At 43.1% G+C, this 25,224-nt stretch overlaps 1 protein-coding gene across 6 annotated transcripts in view; it reads left to right on the top strand.

Moving 5' to 3' along the window:
• LOC112228567 (nuclear receptor corepressor 1) overlaps positions 1-25,224 on the top strand; it is a 112,878-nt gene that overhangs the window by 15,087 nt on the left and 72,567 nt on the right. For all 6 annotated transcript variants that reach the window (XM_024393986.2, XM_042309348.1, XM_042309349.1 and 3 more), the window contains exons 3-10: positions 235-329; positions 6,840-7,059; positions 7,354-7,536; positions 8,645-8,767; positions 10,988-11,044; positions 11,205-11,257; positions 22,994-23,060; positions 24,199-24,371. In XM_024393986.2, coding sequence (XP_024249754.1) covers positions 235-329; positions 6,840-7,059; positions 7,354-7,536; positions 8,645-8,767; positions 10,988-11,044; positions 11,205-11,257; positions 22,994-23,060; positions 24,199-24,371 — 971 coding nt within the window. The remainder of the gene's footprint in view (positions 1-234; positions 330-6,839; positions 7,060-7,353; positions 7,537-8,644; positions 8,768-10,987; positions 11,045-11,204; positions 11,258-22,993; positions 23,061-24,198; positions 24,372-25,224) is intronic.

Genomic DNA, 25,224 nt, shown 5'->3' with positions numbered 1-25,224 from the left:
ATTATCTTAAACATTTTTTGTTTTGAATTGTTATCGATTGGTTTGGGCAATAGCGCCTGTTTTGGTGAAATGTGTTGCTGCTCTGACATGCCATGTGTTATCAACAGGCTGTGTCTCGTGGCTGTGCAGACCTGCCCTATTCACTGTGCAACTGGCTCTAGTCTAAACCAGCATGTTATTATTGTTTGCTTAATGTGTGTGTGTGTGTGTGTGTGTGTGTGTGTGTGTGCGTAGGAGTTCACCGTCCCGGACTACCGAGGTCACCTGCAGGACCAGCAAGGTCGACGAAGGCCTTCCTTGCTTTCGGAATTCCACCCTGGAACTGAGAGGTACTTAACGATGCCAACGGCCACCTCAGCTTCAAAAGCCTGTTATTATAGTTGGGGGGATGATGACAGTAATTTCTGGGATTTTTCAGTTATCCTAAAAGTAGCACACAAAAAAAGGTCTACTCATATTGGCCAGTTTCCCTGACCTATATTAAGCCTAGTCTTGGACTAAGAAGTACTTTCAATCGAGTCTCCACATGCCTTTTAGCTTAGTACTGGCCGTTATCTGGTGTCTGGGAAACCATCCTATAGAGTAGCACTGTTAAATTCCAGTTCTGGTTTTTATTTGCACTCACCTGGTGTCCCACGTTTTTGAAGGTAAGGATGAACACCAGAAGTGTTTCGGCCCTATAGGACCGACATTGAACATCCCTGCTATAGAATGTACTAGTGCATAAAACCCTGTTCTGAGTTCCGGATCCTGACTCAGAACAGGGTCAATACGGAATGCGGCTTCTAGGGCTCACCCCATTTTGTCAATTGGTCGATAGGCTGTTGGTCGCCCGAGATTAATTTAGTCGGGCAGTAGCAAAAATTCTACTTTATGGTGTACAAGACATCGGTCTGACTCTAGCCTGTCCATTGTGGAGGCCGTGGGGATGGTGCGGTCCATCACCGAGACATGCTACTGCAATTGTATATGAATATATTACCTAAGAACAATGGTACCACACTAATAAAAATATTATTTTATAACAAATGCCCATTTTCCCATGTTGGATAGCGGTCGCTGTCCGCGGTTCTGAAACATCAATGTGCTGTTGAATTGGCGCCTTTTCCTAGACTGTGTTGCTATCTGCATAATAGCAAAGTTAACCAGCATGTTGCTGTTGAAAACAATGCGGCGGATGCAGCAGCAGCATTAGGAGATGAAAAAACAGCATTTGCCTTAATTGTCTACGAAAAGAGAGGAGGGGCCCTCCTGAGTGGGGCAGCGTTTTAGGGGTTAGGGGGAGGGTTTAGCCAGCCGGGATGTCCTTGTCCCATCGTGCCCTAGCAACTCCTTGTGGAGGGCCAGGCGCATGCACGCTGAATTCATCAGTTGGACCGTGTTTTCTCCTACACATTGGTGCGGCTGGCTTCCGGGTCGTGTTTAGGGGGATGCGTGGCTCTCGACCTCCGCCTCTCCTGAGTCCGTACGGGAGTTGCAGCAATGGGACAAGACTGTAACTACCAGTTTGGATATCACAAGAAAAAGGGGTAAAATGTACTGAATGAAAAGTGAGGAGATGGGAAACCCCAACTTAATTACGTCTATAATCAATAGTCTAACTCTTAAATGTGCCTGGCTTTATAAATCATCCATATACAGTGCCGTTGGAAAAGTATTCAGACCATGACTTTTTCCACAATTTGTTAGGTTATAGCCTTATTCTAAAATGTGTTTTTTTCCCCCTCATAAATCTATACACAATACCCCATAATGACAAAGCAAAAACAGATTATTGTTAATTTCTTAAATAAAAAACATCACATTTACATAAGTATTCATACATTTTACTCAGTACTTTGTTGAAGCTCCTTTGGAAGCAATTGCTGCCTCGAGTCTTCTTGGGTATGACGCAACAAGCTTGGCATGCCTGTATTTGGGGAGTTTCTCCCATTCTTCTCTGCAGATCCTCTCAAGCTCTGTCAGGTTGGATGGGGAGCATTGCTGCTCAGCTATTTTCAGGTCTCCAGAGATGTTCGATCGGGTTCAAGTCCGGCTCTGCCTGAGCCACTCAATGACATTCAGAGACTTGTCTTGAATCCACTCCTGATTTGTCTTGGCTGTGTACTTAGGGTCGTTGTCCTGTTGGGAGGTGAACCTTCACCCCAGTTTGAGGTCCTGAGCAGGTTTTCATCAAGGATCTCTCTGTACTTTGCTCTGTTCATCTTTGCCTCGATCTAGTCTCCCAGTACCTGTCGCTGAAAAACACCCCCACAGCATGTTGCTGCCACCTTGCTTTACCGTAGGAATGGTGCCAGGTTTCTTCCAGACGTGATGCTTGGCATTCAGGCCAAAGAGTTCAATCTTGGTTTCATCAGACCAGAAAATCTTGTTTCTCATGGTCTGAGAGTCTTTAGGTGACATTTTGGCAAACCGTAAGCGGGCTGTCGTGCCTTTTTACTGAGGAGTGGCTTCTGTCTGGCCACTATCATAAAGGTGTGATTTTGTGGAGTGCTGCGGAGATGGTTGTCCTTCTGGAATGTTCTCCCATCTTTACAGAGAAACTCTGGAGCTCTGTCAGTGACCCTTGGATTCTTGGTCACCTCCCTGACCAGGCACTTCTCCCCCTGATTGCTCAGTTTGGCCTGGCATTCAGCTCAAGGAAGAGTCTTGGTGGGTCCAATCTTCCATTTAAGATCGATGGAGGCCACTATGTTCTTGGCGGCCTTCAATGCTGCAGTACCATTCCCCAGGTCTGTGCCTTGACTCAATCCTGTCTCGGCGTTCTACAGACAATTCCTTCGACCTCATGGCTTGGTTTTTGCTCTGACATGCACTGTCAACTGTGGGACCTTATCTAGACAGGTGTGTTCCTTTCCTAATCATGTCCAATCGATTGCATTTACCACAGATGGACTCCAAGTTGTAGAAACATCTCAAGGAGGATCAATGGGAACAGGATACACTTGCATCCAGCCTGACGGGTTTCACCTCTGCATGGTATGGCAACTGCTCTACCTCTGACCGCAAGGCGCTACAGAGGGTAGTGCACACAGCCTAGGACATCACTGGGGCCAAGCTTCCTGCCATCCAGGACCTCTATTCCAGGCGGTGTCAGAGGAAGGCCCTAAAAGTTGTCATAGAATCCAGCCACCCTAGTCATAGATTGTTCTCTCTGCTACCTCACGGCAAGCTGTACTGGAGCGCCAAGTCGAGGTCCAAGAGGCTTCTAAACAGCTTCTACCACCAAGCCGTAAGACTCCTGAACACATAATAAAATGGCTACCCAGACTATTTGCATTGCCCCTCCCCCCGCTTCTATGCTGCTGCTACACTCTGTTGTAATCTATTATCACTTTAATAACTCTACCTACATGTACATATTACCTCGACACCGGTGCCCCCGCACATTGACACTCTGTACCAGTATATAGCCTCACTTGTTATTTACTGCTGCGCTTTAATTATTTGTTACTTTTATCTCTTACCTTTTTTAGGTATTTTCATAACTGCATTGTTGATTAAGGGCTTGTAAGTAAGCATTTCACTAAGGAATACCTGTTGTATTCGGCGCATGTGACAAATAAAATTTGATTTAAGCTCAATTTCGAGTCTCCTAGCAAAGGGTATGAATACTTATGTAAATAAGGTATTTTTAATACATTTGCAAAAATGTTTAACCTGTTTTTTCTTTATCATTATGGGGTATTGTGTGTAGGTCGATTGCTAATGATTTATACTTAAAAAAACAAAACATTTTGTAACGTATCAATAAGTCAAGGGGTCTGAATAGGCTGAAGGCACTGTACAGTGGGGCAAAAAAGTATTTAGTCAGCCACCAATTGTGCAAGTTCTCCCACTTAAAAAGATGAGAGGCCTGTAATTTTCATCATAGGTACACTTCAACTATGACAGACAAAATGAGGGGGGAAAAAATCCAGAAAATCACTGTATGATTTTTTAAAATGAATTTATTTGCAAATTATGGTGGAAAATAAGTATTTGGTCACCTACAAACAAGCAAGATTTCTGGCTCTCACAGACCTGTAACTTCTTCTTTAAGAGGCTCCTCTGTCCTCCACTCATTACCTGTATTAATGGCACCTGTTTGAACTTGTTATCAGTATAAAAGACACCTGTCCACAACCTCAATCAGTCACACTCCAAACTCCACTATGGCCAAGACCAAAGAGCTGTCAAAGGACACCAGAAACAGAATTGTAGACCTGCACCAGGCTGGGAAGACTGAATCTGCAATAGGTAAGCAGCTTGGTTTGAAGAAATCAACTGTGGGAGCAATTATTAGGAAATGGAAGACATACAAGACCACTGATAATCTCCCTCGATCTGGGGCTCCACGCAAGATCTCACCCCGTGGGGTCAAAATGATCACAAGAACGGTGAGCAAAAATCCCAGAACCACACGGGGGGACCTAGTGAATGACCTGCACAGAGCTGGGACCAAAGTAACAAAGCCTACCATTAGTAACACACTACGCCGCCAGGGACTCAAATCCTGCAGTGCCAGACGTGTCCCCCTGCTTAAGCCAGTACATGTCCAGGCCCGTCTGAAGTTTGCTAGAGAGCACTTGGATGATCCAGAAGAAGATTGGAAGAATGTCATATGGTCAGATGAAACCAAAATATAACTTTTTGGTAACAACTCAACTCGTCGTGTTTGGAGGACAAAGAATGCTGAGTTGCATCCAAAGAACACCATACCTACTGTGAAGCATGGGGGTGGAAAAGAATGAATGGGGCCATGTATCGTGAGATTTTGAGTGAAAACCTCCCATCAGCAAGGGCATTGAAGATGAAACGTGGCTGGGTCTTTCAGCATGACAATGATCCCAAACACACCGCCCGTGCAACGAAGGAGTGGCTTCGTAAGAAGCATTTCAAGGTCCTGGAGTGGCCTAGCCAGTCTCCAGATCTCAACCCCATAGAAAATCTTTGGAGGGAGTTGAAAGTCTGTGTTGCCCAGCAACAGCCCCAAAACATCACTGATCTAGAGGAGATCTGCATGGAGGAATGGGCCAAAATACCAGCAACAGTGTGTGAAAACCTTGTGAAGACTTACAGAAAACGTTTGACCTCTGTCATTGCCAACAAAGGGTATATAACAAAGTATTGAGAAAGTGTTGTTATTGACCAAATACTTATTTTCCACCATCATTTGCAAATAAATTCATAAAAAATCCTACAATGTGATTTTCTGGAATTTTTTTCCCCCTCATTTTGTCTGTGATAGTTGAAGTGTACCTATGATGAAAATTACAGGCCTCTCTTATCTTTAAGTGGGAGAACTTGCACAATTGGTGGCTGACTAAATACTTTTTTGCCCCACTGTGCATCTACAGAAATAAGAGATTCTGTTTGTGTTCGTGTAGCCTACTGATTCCGTGAGGCTTGGCAACCACAACACGCTGGATAAACAGTTTGGCAGTTTTTTAAAATTTTGCTATGCTGTTATGAAGGCCTTATGCTCCTCCCCCCCTGTTAGAACAGCCTATTACTTATCATTTATTTAATGATCTCCTTGTTGTTTTTGTTATTACCATCATTATAATATTAAGTAATGTAATCATTAGTAGGCTTCGTATAGCAGCCTTGTATAACCACCATTGAGCTGAAGGCCAAAGAGGGCATCCTGTTTAGTCCTAATACCATAACTTTCTTAGGCCAGTATTTCAATACTGTATCAATCAATGACTTAATTAATTTGTTCATGTCATCACACAGCATGTGAGTCATTCAGGATTTGAAATGCAATCAAGCATTTTCGTTTTAAAATACAATAAAGGCACCCTTGAATAATTAGCGTTTCATTGAGCCTTGTCTTTCACAAATTAATGCTTCTGATTTTAGTCTTTGCCCCTAAACAAAAAAAATACATTACAACAGACTCTGGTATGCTTATAATTTGTTTACATTCTCCAAACGATCAGAAAAGTGATATTATATTCTAACAGCACCTGTTTGGCATGCATAATATACAGTGCCTGCTCCTTACATTATTTTTCTTCATCTCCAGTATTTTCCACAACTAGTCAAATTTATTCTACACATCCGACTTCCCATTTTACCTACTGAGCAACAAGTAAACATTCCCCCATTTTCAAGTTTTTGTCATGTCCTCTGCATCCATTTTGCTGTCATGTGTTTGGAGTTTGTTATAACCCATTTTATTGATGTGATTATGATATGCTTTAGGTCAGGGTGTATTGGTCACGTGCTAGCGACGCATACATGTCACGTAAAGAGCGCAAGGGTTTAGGGAATGTTTTTCCTAAATGAATGAGGGATTTTTGGTATACTTATTTATTGATCTATCTATCACGCAGCAAATCTGCGCACAATCAAGTCAATTGCAGTCAGACACCCTCCTAGTCATTTGTTGTCTTCATTATTTCATCAAGCGGTGCGCTTAAAGCATCAGACCATCTCAGTGCCTATAAATGGAAAAATCTACTTTAAAATTCAATTAGTTGTAAGATCAGACAACTCTGTCGCCCAATATTTTTTGCATCTCGGTAAGGCTATGACCCCTGGTATCATATTAACATGGTTTAGACATGAAAAATATGTAGAATTGCAACAACAAAAATCTGCAAACAAGAGGGGTGTGAGCAGGTTGGGGTAGCATGGGTTGGGATTTGTTGCTACGCTGATGAATGACTGACTATCCATCCGGACTTTTGCCACCTAGGAAATTTGTGTTAACGGACCTTCTCAAATAATAATTGAGCACCCCTGGCATAGATGTTATTGTAGAAGGTAGTCACGATAGATGTTATTCCTGTATCAGGAGGAATGTGTGTGTGTGTGTGTGATATCTGATGTTTACCTTCCTCCTCCAGGCCTCCAGAGAGACGTCATGGCTACGAGCAGCAGTTCCACAGTGTCACCTCCCAGCAGCAGGCTGACGGCCACGAGGCTCTGGAGGCCAAGCGGCCCCGCATGGAGACTGTCTCGGAGGCCCACTTCGCCCGCGGTGCCCTGCCCGGGGGAATCATTTTACCCCTGCAGTCCCACCAGGTCCAGGACAGCCTCAGAGCCAACGTAGGGGAGGTCAATAAGGTGCACGTCGCCTATCTACCTAGTTCTAATAAAGACATAGAAAACGATGGCTAAAGCAATGTATTAAACCCTCAATGACTTTAAATATGTTTGAGGATATCGATTTCAGCAAGGTGTGGTGCAGCATGGCTCATTTTGATCACATAATGATAATTTATTTGGGATACAAGTTGAGTTGTAGATTCTGTACAGTCTGTCAGTGACTCTGACTACATTGTAGTCAATCTCAAACATGCACAATGTATTGAACCTTTGTTCACTGCAGTGGACTCACGTTCTCTGTCTGTGTTCCAGGAGACCCAGTTCAGTGGCATGAAAGCGGAGTCCCAGGCTCCAGGAGGGCTGCACCATGTGGGGGAGGTTCCTGACAGCTTACCCTCCAGATTGTCCAAGGAAGAGCTGATCCAGAGCATGGACCGTGTGGACAGAGAGATCGCTAAAGTGGAGCAGCAGATCTTCAAGCTGAAGAAGAAGCAGGTTGTTTAGGCCACTGTTACGTGACACACTTTAATAGCCTGCCCCAGACCTGTTGAAATTATTCTGTGATTTGTGTCGATAAGAAAGATACCCTGTCTTGGAGCTCTAGCCAATAGCATAAATATTGATTTAAACAGTGCCCATGAACCAAATGCATCAAAATTACATCTGATGGAATTGTTGATTGAACTAAAACACATTTATTTTTGTCATGCATACATGCCCACTAATACAAATATTTCACAAGATATTATAACTGAGTGAAAAGCCTCGTCTCAGTAACAAGGAGGTGGAAATGAACCTGTCTCTGTTGGAAGTGAACCAGGCATGGTTAAAGGGCCTTAAGCTAAGCCCCACAGGTTAGCTAGAAGTCTCAGGGAGTGCCACTCATCTCCAGGCAGAGCGACAGGTTGTACCCCCCCCCGCCTGTGGGATTATTTGCTATGTCAAGCGCTCTTCCTGTCCTGACCTGGTGGAGTGAGCATTAACTTGCATCATAAAAATGTTTGTAGTTGGATAGAAAAAAACACATATTTTTGGAATCCCTACTCATTAGACAGGAAGTTAAACTGAACTTGGCTTTGGGAGAAAGTAAATGTTTATGTTTTCCTGAAGCTTTTCCCAGGATTTTCTGGGATTTATTTATTCAAGGTATTCCAGGAACCCCTAATCTCAGGCGGCTTTCTGTTTACTTAACCTTAAGCATGTAAACGCACACAGACACACCAGTTCAACTATTGGACACACACTACAAGTTCAACTATCAGTCGATAGTCTTAGATGGTGCATAGATCAGCCATTATCAGTTACATTACAGAGCTCTTAAATGCCCTAAAACAAGTGGGTGGGGAATAATCCGGCATAAGCCTCACATATCAGAGACTGGAATCAGATTAACACTGAGCCTTGTCTTTCTGTCCAGCCACCACCATTAGCTGAATCGAGGTGGAATTAGAAAACGTGAATATGCAGCATGAAACCCATGCCTAATTTTATAATTGTATGATTTATGGAGGAGAGGAAGTTTACCATATAATATTTTCCTGTGTGTGTTTGTCTGCACACATTCATTTATTGACAGAGGTAATGTGTTGATGTTGTCTCTTAGCAACAACTGGAGGAGGAAGCGGCGAAGCCAGTGGAGCCAGAAAAGCCAGTGACCCCTCCCCCCATACCACAGGAACACAACAAGCACCGCAGCATTGTCCAGATCATCTATGACGAGAACAGGGTGGGTTTAATGGGGAATCCTCCGCTACTGTACACATGCTGCACTCCACCTTTACTATACAGTGCCTTGCGAAAGTATTCGGCCCCCTTGAACTTTGCGACCTTTTGCCACATTTCAGGCTTCAAACATAAAGATATAAAACTGTATTTTTTTGTGAAGAATCAACAACAAATGGGACACAATCATGAAGTAGAACGACATTTATTGGATATTTCAAACTTTTTTAACAAATCAAAAACTGAAAAATTGGGCGTGCAAAATTATTAACAGTGCCCAGGGCACTGTACCTGTGACTACACAGACAACTCCATGTGTCTGGTGGTTTTACCACGCTGTACTGTTATCTACTTCATACTTGATAAAAGTTATGAATCTGGAGGTGCAATGCATAACAATACTTAAATCTTACAATGCTTGTGTATACGTTTCTATGGCTAGAAAGGCTTGAATGTCATCCAGGATTCCGTTAAGTCTTTTTGTTCATGTGTCATGGATATTTTTTCAAGGCAGTCCCTTTGGAGTTGTGTGTGTGAATTTATATGTGTGTGTTTTGCTCGTGTGTATTTCTGTCAGAGAGCGAGACATATTGAGAGAGAAAGGGTGCGTATAAAACAGGAAAGAGTGTCCCGGCTCTCCCAAAAAATGACGCCGCCGGAAGTGGCGTCAACGCCTGCGTCCGCGACATGGCCGTGAATTGCGCAGCGCTACAGTGAGCAAATGGGGAAGAGGGACTGAGTACAGAGTGTTATGCTAATTATCGCCATCGACACAGAATATGTGAATTGCATGCAATTACCACGTATCATGTGCTCAGGTAGAAGCTATTAGCCCAAATGAATAAAACTTTCAGAGTTGATACTTTTGCATCCAGGTATAATGATGTGGGTGAGTCAAATTATTTGAACGACTTAATTTCATATGATTTAATACATGCTACTAACAAAGTGTGCTCCATTTTGAAATAGAAATGAAAATAAATAAACTTTATTACATAATATAAATGTTTAATCATTTTGAGACTACAGTAAATGGAATTACTGCTATGTTATACATCTGCAGTCACGGTTGCCTTGTTTGTCTACATCCTAGTGGCTACTGTAGTCTTTTTACTGTAGAAAAAAAATATCTAAAGTGTTCCCAGGTGAGGCAGGTAGCATGCGAAGGAGTGCCAACTGCTCCTGCGCAATCCCCCGACTGATCAAAGGAGTACAGCCATAGACTGCGTGTATCTTGTGTTTTTTAGCAGAAGGAAAAGGGAGGGAGGGACTGTGTGTGTGTGTGGAGGTTACTGTTGGTCGTGTCTGCACTGCATCCTTTTCAGGCAGCCATTAACCCTTTTAGCAGGAAAGCTTCTCCTCAGCCCAGCCTGTGAGAGCAGAGCTACGGGCCACGTAGAACATTCCCCTTGTGGTCTTGGTTATCTGCCACAGCAGTATCTGGGCAGAGTTTGTATGAAAAAAATATATTTTTTTTTAATGTTTTTTTTTTTTTTTTAAATTACTTTTTTTTTTTTACAGTTGACAGTCTTGTGTGATACGTGATTTGTCACTATTACCAAGGTCTATTAATTATGCTCTACCGGAACACTATTTTCTCTGTCTTTGCATTGTGTGTCTGCTTTTCAAACAACTGTAGCTTCTCAATTCTTTATGCGTAATTTGGACAAAAGCTTAGAAACCACAAAAAATCACAAGCAAACTATATGCAAAAAGAATTCAGAGATGGACACATTCCTATTACTTATGTAAATTAGTTTGGAAATACAGTACATGGAGATCACATGCTTTGGAGAATTTATTTGGTCACTCGCTCAGCTGATTGAGCTTCTTATTGAAACTCGTTTTATCGCCTGGCCCAACAATCTCCCTTGGCTTTCCTCTTTTGGGCAGGGAGATTCGCCGCACAGTGCTGCCTGGGAAAAAATACATATTTTTAGAGTTCAGACGCTTGGGAAGTCTAAAATATTGGAGCGTTTCTTTTATATAATTGTACCTAGATGAGGGGGGAAAAGGGAAGATATTTTAGCAAATTAATGTGTCCAAATAGTTATTGTCCTACGCTGGCAAGAGTCTATGCAGCTGTAATTAAACACACGGAACCACAGAGCCTGCAGGCCACATTGTGTGTTCAATCACAAAGGACTACTACTTTGAGTGAAGGGACTCTATTATTTTGAGACCTACTAACTATCATCATATTGTGTATTTTATTACATTTCAGAAAAAAGCTGAAGAGGCCCATAAGATATTCGAAGGTCTTGGTCCTAAGGTTGAACTGGTAGGTGGTTGAGGGGTTTTTCAATGGTTGAATGATTGTTTCCTAGATAAGGTTCTTTGAAAAACTGCATATGGTAGCAATGATTTGAGTTATTATAATACTAGTAGCAAATGATAGTCATTACTTAGACTGATTTCTATCCCCCCTCCCTTTTTCTTAGCCCCTGTATAATCAGCCATCGGATACAAAAGTTTACCATGACAACATAAAGACGTGAGTATGCACTTTGTTTCTTGCATGTATGGTGTGTATGTATATACAGTGGGGCAAAAAAGTGTTTAGTCAGCCACCAATTGTGCAAGTTCTCCCACTTAAAAAGATGAGAGAGGCCTGTAATTTTCATCATAGGTACACTTCAACAACTATGAAAAAAATCCAGAAAATCACATTGGAGGATTTTTAATGAATTTATTTGCAAATTATGGTGGAAAATAAGTATTTGGTCAATAACAAAAGTTTATCTCAATACTTTGTTATATATATATTTCTGTAAGTCTTCACAAGGTTTTCACACACTGTTGCTGGAATTTTGGCCCATTCCTCCATGCAGATCTCCTCTAGATCAGTGATGTTTTGGGGCTGTTGCTGGGCAACACAGACTTTCAACTCCCTCCAAAGACTTTCTATGGGTTTGAGATCTGGAGACTGGCTAGGCCACTCCAGGACCTTGAAATGCTTCTTACGAAGCCACTCCTTCGTTTGCAAGGGCAGTGTGTTTGGGATCATTGTCATGCTGAAAGACCAAGCCACGTTTCATCTTCAATGCCCTTGCTGCTGGAGGTTTTCACTCAAAATCTCACGATACATGGCCCCATTCATTCTTTCGGATCAGTCGTCCTGGTCCCTTTGCAGAAAAACAGCCCCAAAGCATGATGTTTCCACCCCCATGCTTCACAGTAGGTATGGTGTTCTTTGGATGCAACTCAGCATTCTTTGTCCTCCAAACACGACGAGTTGAGTTTTTACCAAAAAGTTATTTTGGTTTCATCTGACCATATGACATTCTTCCAATCTTCTTCTGGATCATCCAAGTGCTCTCTAGCAAACTTCAGACGGGCCTGGACATGTACTGGCTTAAGCAGGGGGACACGTCTGGCACTCCAGGATTTGAGTCCCTGGCGGCGTAGTGTGTTACTGATGGTAGGCTTTGTTACTTTGGTCCCAGCTCTCTGCAGGTCATTCACTAGGTCCCCCCGTGTGGTTCTGGGATTTTTGCTCACCGTTCTTGGTATCATTTTGACCCCACAGGGTGAGATCTTACGTGGAGCCCCAGATCGAGGGAGATTATCAGTGGTCTTGTATGTCTTCCATTTCCTAATCATTTCTCCCACAGTTGATTTCTTCAAACCAAGCTGCTTACCTATTGCAGATTCGGTCTTCCCAGCCTGGTGCAGGTCTACAATTTTGTTTCTGGTGTCCGTTGACAGCTCTTTGGTCTTGGCCATAGTGGAGTTTGGAGTGTGACTGTTTGAGGTTGTGGACAGGTGTCTTCTATACTGATAACAAGTTCAAACAGGTGCCATTAATACAGGTAACGAGTGGAGGACAGAGGAGTTACAGGTCTGTGAGAGCCAGAAATGTTGCTTGTTTGTAGGTGACCAAATACTTATTTTCCACCATAATTTGCAAATAAATTCATAAAAAATCCTACGTGTTTTTCTGGATTTTATTTTTTGTCTGTCATAGTTGAAGTGAACCTATGATGAAAATTACAGGCCTCTTGTCTTTTTAAGTGGGAGAACTTGCACAATTGGTGGCTGACTAAATACCTTGTTGCCCCACGGTATGTGTGTGGAAATATATATATATATATATATATATATAGAGGTTTGTTTATATATATATAGAGGTTTGTTTATATATATATATATATATATATATATATATATATATATATATATATATATATATATATATATATATATATATATATATATAAATATATAAAACAAACCTCTATATATATATATATATATATAAACAAACCTCTATATATATATATATATAAACAAACCTCTATATATATATATATATAAACAAACCTCTATATATATATATATAAACAAACCTCTATGTTGATAATTAATGGTTGAGTTTTGTCTGCACTGTCAGCCGGGTCATGAATTCTCTGTTTGCTCCATTGACACAAGTGAGAAAGATTGAAAAAGAGGATCCGTCGGTGTAAAGTGAAGGAAACATATAGCTAGGTTAATGTAGGGTTGAAGGCCAGGATGTCTAGGTCTAACCATGAGATACTGGCCTATGGTTGAGGCCTTTTAATCAAGGACTTTACTTGTCTGCGCTTAAGGTGGCCCAACCACTGTTCTTACCCCTCAGCGATGGTGTCCTAAGGAGAGATGGTGTGTAGGATTGCGCATTTTGGGAATATTCAGTGGTGGAAATGCTCTGTGGGAATTGGCAGGAATTCCACTATTCATACCACTTAAATATAGATGTTTTTTGCTTTGGATATATTTACCATATCATATGGAGACGAACATAAACCTTTTACCTTATCATAAGTAGACATAATTGCAAATGATTAAATCCTTCCAATAGAAAAAAACATTTAGTTACAAATTGAACTTTAATTAAATGAGTTGACTCTTCACATGGAATGATTTCACTGAACAACAAAAGAGAATATTGAATGATCCCCAATGATCCTTCCACCCCAACCAACCTCACTACTCACTGGACCCTTTTGATAACTCGACTAAGCATGCCTCTCCTTAATGTCAATATGCCCTGTCCATTGCTGTTGTGGTTAGTGTTTATTGGCTTATTTCACTGTAGAACCTCTAGTCCTGCTCACTATACCTTATCCAACCTATTAGTTCCACCACCCACACATGCGATGACATCTCCTGGTTTCAATGATGTTTCTAGAGACAATATCTCTCTCATCATCACTCAATACCTAGGTTTACCTCCACTGTATTCACATCCTACCATACCTTTGTCTGTACATTATACCTTGAAGCTATTTTATTGCCCCCATTTCTTTTAGCTGTACCCTTATCCTACTCCTCCTCTTTTCCTCTGGTGATGTAGAGGTGAATCCAGGCCCTGCAGTGCCTAGCTCCACTCCTATTCCCCAGGCGCTCTCTTTTGATGACTTCTGTAACCGTAATAGCCTTGGTTTCATGCATGTTAATATTTGAAGCTTCCTCCCTAAGTTTGTTTCATTCACTGCTTTAGCACACTCTGCCAACCCGGGTGTTCTAGCTGTGTCTGAATCCTGGCTTAGGAAGACCACCAAAAAATTCTGAAATGTTCATCCCTAACTACAACATTTTCAGACAAAGATATAACTGCCAAAGTGGGTGGTGTTGCAATCTACTGCAAAGATAGCCTGCAGAGTTCTGTCCTACTATCCAGGTCTGTACCCAAACAATTTTAATTTCTACTTTTAAAAATCCACCTCTCTAAAAACAAGTCTCTCACCGTTGCCGCCTGCAATAGACCACGCTCTGCCCCCAGCTGTGCTCTGGACACCATATGTGAACTGATTGCTCCCCATCTATCTTCAGAGCTCGTGCTGCTAGGCGACCTAAACTGGAACATGCTTAACACCCCAGCCATCCTACAATCTAAGCTTGATGCCCTCAATCTCACACAAATTATCAATAAACCTACCAGGTACCTCCCCAAAGCCGTAAACACGGGCACCCTCAGATATCATCCTAACCAACTTGCCCTCTAAATACACCTCTGCTGTCTTCAACCAAGATCTCAGCGATCACTGCCTCATTGCCTGCATCCGTAATGCGTCAGCGGTCAAACGACCTCCACTCATCACTGTCAAACGCTCCCTGAAACACTTCAGCGAGCAGGCCTTTCTAATCAACCTGGCCGGGGTATCCTGGAAGGATATTGATCTCATCCTGTCAGTAGAGGATGCCTCGTTTCTTTTTTAAATGCCTTCCTAACCATCTTAAATAAGCATTGCCCATTCAAGAAATTTAGAACCAGGAACAGATATAGCCCTTGGTTCTCCCCAGACCTGACTGCCATTAACCAACACAAAAACATCCTATGGCATTCTGCATTAGCATCGAACAGCCCCCGTGATATGCAGCTTTTCAGCGAAGCTAGAAACCATTATACACAGGCAGTTAGAAAAGCCAAGGCTAGCTTTTTCAAGCAGAAATTTGCTTCCCGCAACACTAACTCAAAAAAGTTCTGGGACACTGTAAAGTCCATGGAGAATAAGAACACTTCCTCCCAGCTGCCCACTGCACTGAAGATAGGAAACACTGTCACCACTGATAAATCCACTATAATTGAGAATTTCAATAAGCTTTTTTCTACGGCTGGCCATGCTTTCCACCTGGCTACCCCTACCCCGGTCAACAGCACTGCATCCCCCCACAGCAACTCACCCAAACCTTCCCCATTTCTCCTTCTCCCAAATCCAGTCAGCTGATGTTCTGAATGGGCTGCAAAATCTGGACCCCTACAAATCAGCTGGGCTAGACAATCTGGACCCTTTCTTTCTAAAATTATCTGCCGAAATTGTTGCCACCCCTATTACTAGCCTATTCAACCTATTTCGTGTCATTTGAGATTCCCAAAGATTGGAAAGCAGCTGCGGTCATCCCCCTCTTCAAAGGGGGGGGACACTCTTGACCCAAACTGCTACAGACCTATATCAATCCTACCCTGCCTTTCTAAGGTCTTCGAAAGCCAAGTCAACAAGCAGACTACCGACCATTTCGAATCTCACCATACCCTCTCTGCTATGCAATCTGGTTTCAGAGCTGGTCATGGGTGCACATCAGCCACGCTCAAGGTCCTAAACGATATCTTAACCGCCATCGATAAGAAACAATACTGTGCAGCCGTATTCATTGACCTGGCCAAGGCTTTCGACTCTGTCAATCACCACATCCTCATCGGTAGACTCGACAGCCTTGGTTTCTCAAATGATTGCCTCGCCTGGTTCACCAACTACTTCTCTGATAGAGTTCAGTGTGTCAAATCGGAGGGTCTGTTGTCCGGACCTCTGGCAGTTTCAATGGGGGTGCCACAGGGTTCAAATCTTGGACCGACTCTCTTCTCTGTATACATCAATGATGTCGCTCTTGCTGCTGGTGAGTCTCTGATCCACCTCTACGCAGACGACACCATTCTGTATACTTTTTGCCCTTCTTTGGACACTGTGTTAACAACCCTCCAGGCAAGTTTCAATGCCATACAACTCTCCTTGCGTGGCCTCCAATTGCTCTTAAATACAAGTAAAACTAAATGTATGCTCTTCAACCGATCGCTGCCTGCACCTGCCCGCCTGTCCAACATCACTACTCTGGACTGCTCTGACTTTGAATATGTGGACAACTACAAATACCTAGGTGTCTGGTTAGACTGTAAACTCTCCTTCCAGACCCACATCAAACATCTCCAATCCAAAGTTAAATCTAGAATTGGCTTCCTATTTCGCAACAAAGCATCCTTCACTCATGCTGCCAAACATACCCTTGTAAAACTGACCATCCTACTGATCCTCGACTTCGGCGATGTCATTTACAAAATAGCCTCCAATACCCTACTCAACAAATTGGATGCAGTCTATCACAGTGCCATCCGTTTTGTCACCAAAGCCCCATGCACTACCCACCATTGCGACCTGTAGGCTCTCGTTGGCTGGCCCTCGCTTCATACTCGTCGCCAAACCCACTGGCTCCATGCATCTACAAAACCCTGCTAGGTAAAATCCCCCCTTATCTCAGCTCGCTGGTCACCATAGCATCACCCACCTGTAGCACTCGCTCCAGCAGGTATATCTCTCTGCTCACCCCCAAAACCAATTCTTTCTTTGGCCGCCTCTCCTTCCAGTTCTCTGCTGCCAATGACTGGAACGAACTACAAAAATCTCTGAAACTGGAAACACTTATCTGCCTCACTAGCTTTAAGCACCAGCTGTCAGAGCAGCTCACAGATTACTGCACCTGTACATAGCCCACCTATAATTTAGCCCAAACAACTACCTCTTTCCCTGCTGTATTTATTTTATTTATTTATTTATGCTCCTTTTGCACCCCTTTATTTGTATTTCTACTTTGCACATTTTTCCACTGCAGATCTACCATTCCAGTGTTTTACTTGCTATATTGTACACTGCTCAAAAAAATAAAGTGAACACTTAAACAACACAATGTAACTCCAATGTAACTCTGCCTTTGTGCAAGGAGGAGCAGGAGGAGCACTGCCAGAGCCCTGCAAAATGACCTCTAGCAGGCCACAAATGTGCATGTGTCTGCTCAAATGGTCAGAAACAGACTCCATGAGGGTGGTATGAGGGCCCGACGTCCACAGATGGGGGTTGTGCCTACAGCCCAACACCGTGCAGGACGTTTGGCATTTGCCAGAGAACACCAAGATTGGCAAATTCGCCACTGGCGCCCTGTGCTCTTCACAGATGAAAGCAGTGTCACACTGAGCACCTTACAGAGTCTGGAGACACCGTGGAGAACGTTCTGCTGCCTGCACCATCCTCCAGCATGACCGGTTTGGTGGTGGGTCAGTCATGGTGTGGGGTGGCATTTCTTTGGGGGGCCGCACAGCCCTCCATGTGCTCGCCAGAGATAGCCTGACTGCCATTAGGTACCGAGATGAGATCCTCAGACCCCTTGTGAGACCATATACTGGTGCGGTTGGCCCTGCGTTGCCCCTGGGTTCCTCCTAATGCAAGACAATGCTAGACCTCATGTGGCTGGAGTGTGTCAGAAGTTCCTGCAATAGGAAGGCATTAATGCTATGGACTGGCCTGCCCGTTCCCCAGACCTGAATCCAATTGAGCACATCTGGGACATCATCTGGGACACCACAAACTGTCCAGGAGTTGGCGGATGCTTTAGTCCAGGTTTGGGAGGAGATCCCTCAGGAGACCATCTGCCACCTCATCAGGAGCATGCCCAGGCGTTGTAGGGAGGTCATACAGAGGCACGTGGAGGCCACACACACTACTGAGCCTCATTTTGACTTGTTTTAAGGACATTACATAAAAATTGGATCAGCCTGTAGTGTGGTTTTCCACTTTAATTTTGAGTGTGACTCCAAATCCAGACCTCCATGGGTTGATACATTTAATTTCCATTGATAATCTTTGCGTGATTTTTGTTGTCAGCACATTCAGCTATGTAAAGAAAAAAGTATTTAATAAGAATATTTCATTCATTCAGATCTAGGATGTTTTATTTTAGTGTTCCCCTTTTTTTTTGAGCAGTGTATTTTCTTTGCCACCATGGCATTTTTTTTGCCTTTACCTCCCTTATCTCACCTCATTTTCTGACATTGTATATAGACTTGTTTCTACTGTATTATTGACTGTATGTTTGTTTTACTCCATTTGTAACTCTGTGTTGTTATGTGTCGAACTGCTCTGCTTTATCTTTGCCAGGTCGTAATTGTAAATGAGAACTTGTTCTCAACTTGCCTACCTGGTTAAATAAAGGTGAATTAAAATGTTTAAAAAATAAAATCTCCCAAAAACATTTTCAACATACAGTGGGGCAAAAAAAATCTAATTTTGTCTGTCATAGTTGAAGTGTACCTATGATGAAAATTACAGGCCTCATCTTTTTAAGTGGGAGAACTTGCACAATTGGTGGCTGACTAAATACTTTTTTGCCCCACTGTACATCTGTAAAATGATAGTCTAAACTAAAGCTTTAGTTGTCTTCCTCTCAGGCTTCCATGTCTTCTCCTTGGACCTCCTCAATGTCCACTTTTTGAACATCAGACTCTGAGGCCTCATCTTCACTGTCCCTTTCCAACCTTGTTGCGGATGGCTCGTTGTCAGGCTCAAAAAGCCTCAAATTTTCCCGGAGACCACCAATTTTTAAACCCTTGTTTTGGACAGCCTTTTGCGGGCTTTGGTGTGTGTGTTCCCACACAAGGACCAGTTGCGCTCGGAGGTGGCTGATGTTGGTGGGATTTGGAGGATGATTGAGTCAACAGGGGAAAGAGCTTCAGATCCACGAAGTCCTTTCCTCCAGGTGGCTGATGAGATATGTTGGCATGACTGCCATATTGCATCTCCATCCCAAAGCCCTTGCTTGGAAGTGTACTTCCAAGAACCTTGCCCTGATCCAGGCCAAGGTGGCAAGACACGGCAGTGATCATACCATAGGCCTGGTTGATCTCTGCACCAGATAGGATGCTCTTGCCAGCATACTTGGGGTCCAACATGTACGCTACGGCGTGTATGGGCTTCAGGCAGAAGTCTTCACTTTTTGATGTCTTTCAGAACTGCAGTTTCCTCTGCTTGGCGCAACAGTGAATTGGGCAGGGCAGTATGGATTTCTTCTCTTACATCTGCAAGCAGTGTCAACGTCAGACAGAATGGCATTGTCTATCTTAATCTATGCAATGGCTACTGCTATAGGTTTCAGGCTGCTTACCACTCTCTCCCAAAATACATAATCCAGGAGGATCCTCTTGAAGGGGCTGTCCATATCGGCAGAGAGTGATATGGCCATTTCTTGGAGAGACTCCTTCCCCTCCAGGAGACTGTCAAACGTAATGACAACACCACCTCAATGGGTATTACTGGGCAGCTTCAATGTGGTGCTGTTATTCTTCTCACTTTGCTTGGTGAGGTAGATTGCTGCTATAACTTGATGACCCTTCACATACCTAACCATTTCCTTGGCTCTCTTGTGGAGTGTATCCATTGTTTTCAGTGCCATGGTGTCATTGAGGAGCAGATTCAATGCATGAGCAGCACAGCCAATGGGTGTGATGTGAGGGTAGCACTCCTCCACTTCAGACCAAGCACCCTTCATGTTCACACGGTTGTCTTTCACCAGTGCAAATACCTTCTGTGGTCCAAGGTCATTGATTACTGCCTTCAGCTCATCTGCAAAGTAGAGACTGGTGTGTCTGTTGTCGCTTGTGTCTGTGTTCTTGTGGAATACTGGTAGAGGGGTGGAGATGATGTAGTTAATTATTCCTTGCCCACAAACATTCGATCACCCATCAGAGATGATTCTATTACTGTCTGCTTTCTCTATGATTTGCTCGACCTTGAACTCTGTTGAACTCTGCATCCAGCAAATGAGTAGATAAAGCATGTCTGGTTGGAGGGGTGTATGCTGGGCGAAGAACATTCAGAAATCTCTTCCAATACACATTGCCTGTGAGCATCAGAGGTGAACCAGTTGCAAACACAGCTCGAGCAAGACATTCATCAGCCTTTCTCCGACTACCTTCCTCCACTGAGTCAAGAAAAACTTCTGATTCAGAAGGACCGTGAGCTGTTGCTATTGACGAGGTATCTGATTCATAATTTTCACCTCAAATAGAAGTTGAGGGACTTTCGTCAGAGGTTGCCTGTTGTGAGCGCTGGGGGAACTTCATGCACTTGGCCAGATGATTCTGCATCTTTGTTGCCTTCACACATGATTTGGCACAGTATTTTCCAATGTACACAGCTTTTCCTTCTACATTAGCTGCAGTGATGACTATTTACTAGTTATCAAAAAATGTCATATGCAATATATTCACCCCACCCAGTATTGTAATCAAAATTTACCAGAAAGCATGTAGTCCTTGACTCAGACAGTGTAGTAGTGTGGGCTCTATATCATCTCATTAGTGTGCAAGATCTTGAGAATCAGCTGTACAGTCGTGGCCAAAAGTTTTGAGAATGACACAAATATTAATTTTCACAGTCTGCTGCCTCAGTGTCCTTAGATTTTTTGTTGTTGTCAGATATTACTATGTGTCAAAGGCTTTTATTGACAATTACATGAAGTTGATGCGAAGAGTCCATATTTGCAGTGTTGACCCTTCTTTTTCAAGACCTCTGCCATCTGCCCTGGCATGCTGTCAATTAACTTATGGGCCACATCCTGACTGATAGAAGCCCATTCTTGCATAAAGAATGCTTGGAGCTTGTCAGAATTTGTGGGTATTAGTTTGTCCACCCGCCTCTTGAGGATTGACCACAAGTTCTCAATGGGATTAAGGTCTGGGGAGTTTCCTGGCCATGGACCCAAAATATCGATGTTTTGTTCCCCGAGCCACTTAGTTCAGACTTTTGCCTTATGGCAAGGTGCTCCATCATGCTGGAAAAGGCATTGTTTGTCACCAAACTGTTCCTGGATGGTTGGGAGAAGTTGCTCTCGGAGGATGTGTTGGTACCGTTCTTTATTCATGGCTGTGTTCTTAGGCAAAATTGTGAGTGAGCCCACTCCCTTTGCTGAGGAACAACCCCACACATGAATTGTCTCAGGATGCTTTACTGTTGGCATGACACAGGACTGATGGTAGCGCTCACCTTGTCTTCTCCGGACAATCTTTTTTACGGATGCCCCAAACAATCGGAAAGGGAATTCATCAGAGAAAATGACTTTAGCCCAGTCCTCAGCAGTCCAATCCCTGTACCTTTTGCAGAATATCAGTCTGTCCCTGATGTTTTTCCTGGAGAGAAGTGGCTTCTTTGCTGCCTTTCTTGACACCAGGCCATCCTCAAAGTCTTTGCCTCACTGTGCATGTAGATGCTCTCACACCTGCCTGCTGTCATTCCTGAGCAAGCTCTGTACTGGTGGTGCCCCGATCCCGCAGCTGAATCAACTTTAGGTCCTGGCTCTTGCTGGACTTTCTTGGGCGCCCTGAAGCCTTCAACACAAAAATAAAACCGCTCTCCTTGGAAGTTCTTGATGATCCGATAAGTGGTTGATTTATGTGCACTGGCAGCAATATCCTTGCCTGTGAAGCCCTTTTTGTGCAACGCAATGATGACGGCACGTGTTTCCTTGCAGGTAACCATGGTTGACAGAGGAAGAACAATGATTCCAAGCCCCACCCTCCTTTTTGAAGCTTCCAGTCTGTTATTCAAACTCAATCAGCATGACAGAGTGATCTCCAGCCTTGTCCTCGTCAACACTCACACCTGCGTTTACGAAGGAATCACTGACATGATGTCAGCTGGTCCTTTTGTGGCATGGCTGAAAGGCAGTGGAAATGTTTTTGGGGGATTCAATTCATTTGCATGGCAAAGAGGGAATTTGCATTTTATCTGATCACTCTTCATAACATTCTGGAGTATATGCAAATTGCCACCATACAAACTGAGGTAGCAGACTTTGTGAAAATGAATAATTGTGTCATTCTCATAACTTTTAGCCATAACTGTACATGTGATGGAAGAGTGCACTGTACATGCACAAGGTGCAATTCCATTGAATTGGGGATAGTTTCACCAAAATATTCCACAAGACCTAGAATTGCTTTCTGTAACCCACAGAAAAGGTTCACTGTTATAAACTAACTTTTTTGTGATGAATTTAAGCAAAATTTCCTGGCTTAACTTCCCATGGAAAATTTCCGGAAAAATCCTGAAATTTACCAGAAAGTTCCCGACCCTTTGCAACCCTAGTTAAGGTCATGAGAGCACCTCCCATGGCCCGTTTGTGTAGAGTACGTGTTACACACAGATCAGACGGCAAGTACATAAAATCTAAAATGACCCTGTTGTTTCTTCAGGATTGTTTACTGTGTCTGCAATCTCTGTGTGAAATACCTCATGCACTGCATGTTGCTTTTGGAGAGAATGCTTTTTACTACACCACAGATGCTTTCTCCCCTCTATGGTTTGGTGCCCCTCTAAAGTAATGACTCTGCTGCTGTGTTGTAGGAAGGAAGTAGTGATGTTGTTTGCCCAGCTCTTGTTGACCAATGATAGACAGCGGTTGTGTTGTTGATACAGGATCCTCTCCTTATCGATTTCTTTACATCCATGGAGAGGTGAAAGGCAGATAGTTAGGTTGATTATTTTAGTGCAATTAAATAGGCATGTTTTGTGAACATATAATATTGTGTACCTGTTTACTATTTCCTACAGGATCATTTTGTTGTATTGTTTACAGTAACAGTAGTGTCCCTATGGGCCCTAGATCAGTGCACACCTCACTGACCAAACAATTTTTCTCTCTCTCCCAGTAATCAAGTGATGAGGAAGAAACTGATTCTGTTTTTCAAGAGAAGGAACCATGCTCGTAAACAAAGGGTAAGTCTCTCTCCCTGCTTTTGAGGGAGGGATTCAAGGGAAGGAAACTTCAAGGAATGTGTTGAATGCTTTGAACAAAACAGACTGATACAAACAATTGAACCCAAACACACACGGACAGCCTGACTGACATGGTTGTAAATCTCCTCCACACAAGCTGTGCTCTCATAGAGATGACCCAAACGGACCATGGACAATAATACAGTATGTTAAACTGCATCGCATTTCTCAATTTGGTGGCGTTTTATTGTCCGCTGCAGGTCTTTGACGTCAATTGAATTTTAAATTAATAGGTGCCAGTCACGCACGCTAGCTTTAGCTTACATGCCCTCTTATTGGTTTTAGAATTTCATGGTTGACATGTTTATAACACAAATTCTGTTTGAACAGGGTATCTCCTTGCATCCCTACTAGTATGGTACTGCAAGTCCAATCAGTGGCTTTCCCTTAGTCAATGGATTAAGTAACCAATGTCATCAAAGGGACAGACCTCAGACCAAAACAGCACTGGCTAGCGAAATTACTCTTGTCAGCCCATAGCTAAAAATAGTTTTTACTAATGATCACCCCCATTGTAAACGTTTTCCTTTTTTAAATGATGAAAGTAGCTAGCTATGGTTAACTGAGTGCGACTTTTAGCTGGCTGCTTCCAGGCAGGGTCAGGACAATGGCAGCACAGTGCGCAGCTTGGCAACCTGCCAAGAGGAAGGTGGATTGTTTGGCCCTTTCTGGTTGAAAGTGGAAACAAGGCTGTATTGTCCTCCGTGTATGGGACTCTCTCTCTTCAATAAAAAATGTTCTCTCTTTTGTAACAGTAAACTCTTGGTTAATGCACATCATTTGTAAAAGCTGTAATGTTCCACATCAAACACCTCACATTTCAAGTCCAAGATGGCAAATGGAACTTTCTGGATTTGACAGTTGTGGCCAGCATTATGTTTTGAGAGACGAAATATGACCAATAGGGCAGGGTATCATCAGCAGAAAATGTGATTTTTGGATATAGCCATGGCTAAGTAGAATATCTTGACTTACCTCTGAAAGCAAATGGCTAAGGTTTGCTTTAGGTCATCGTCATCATGTTGTACCTCAACATTCAAATCCCCTTTTTATAAATGTGTATTATTGTGTGGTTCAGGAACAGAACATCTGCCAGCGCTACGACCAGCTAATGGAGGCCTGGGAGAAGAAGGTGGAGCGGATGGAGAACAACCCGCGTCGCAAGGCCAAAGATAGCCGCACCAGAGAGTACTATGAGAGACAGTTCCCCGAGATACGCAAGCAGAGAGAGCAGCAGGAGCGCTTCCAGAGGTAAACTGAGGGAACAGTGAACTGGAATTATACTTTTCTCTTGTTCTTCTTGGCGGCTACGATGTAGCAGATTAATCTAAAGTCTTCCATTGATTGGTTGCGTCCTCTCGCCGCCGCCTCAAAATGCATTGACGAGGTTCCTACCCTCTTCACACTGTTTTCACACAAAGGTGAAAGCAATACAATCAATGCCTGATATAATCAGAAATTGCTATCACCAGTCCAGTTTCTTTCAGGTCAGTGCATAATGATGGAGTAGAAACATGGAGAGAGAGGAGGCCTCTTCACACTATTCAGATGCATCCTAGGTGGTGTGCTGAAGGCAGTCTGCAGTGGGCTTATCAGCTGGCTGTGTCAGGGGACAGAGTCCAGCCAGTGCCTGGCTGTTCCTGGCACACAGGCATGGGTCTTTCGCTGAAATCTCAGAGCAAGGCTGTTAAGAGGCAGGTCAGGGCTGTTTGTTCAGACTGGTAGTACTAGACCAGGCAGAGAGAGAGCGCAAGCAGTGATTAGCCTCGAAAAAGTCATTGAAAATAAGAATTTGTTCTTGCCTAGTTAAATAAAGGTAAAATAAAAAATGTATCATAAGGAATAAGGTCTTCCAGTGTCTGTCCTATATCTAAAAGATATTAGACCTCGGATTATATATTTTTTAAATGTGGACATATATTTAACAATATTTTTTTGGGGGGGAGGCACACAACCACTTACATACTTAACATTAATTAACATTACACACTTAACATTACATACTTAACATTAATACCATAATGTTCGTGAGAGTCATCTTTCTAGGTAGTGGTCATAATAGTTTATGGGCCAAACTTTTCGGACGCTACTTACGTTTTTGTGA

This window comes from Oncorhynchus tshawytscha, linkage group LG30 (assembly GCF_018296145.1).
Source record: "Oncorhynchus tshawytscha isolate Ot180627B linkage group LG30, Otsh_v2.0, whole genome shotgun sequence".
Lineage (NCBI taxonomy): Eukaryota > Metazoa > Chordata > Actinopteri > Salmoniformes > Salmonidae > Oncorhynchus > Oncorhynchus tshawytscha.
Note: the sequence above shows the minus strand (reverse complement) of the source record. Positions and strands in the feature narration are given on the sequence as shown.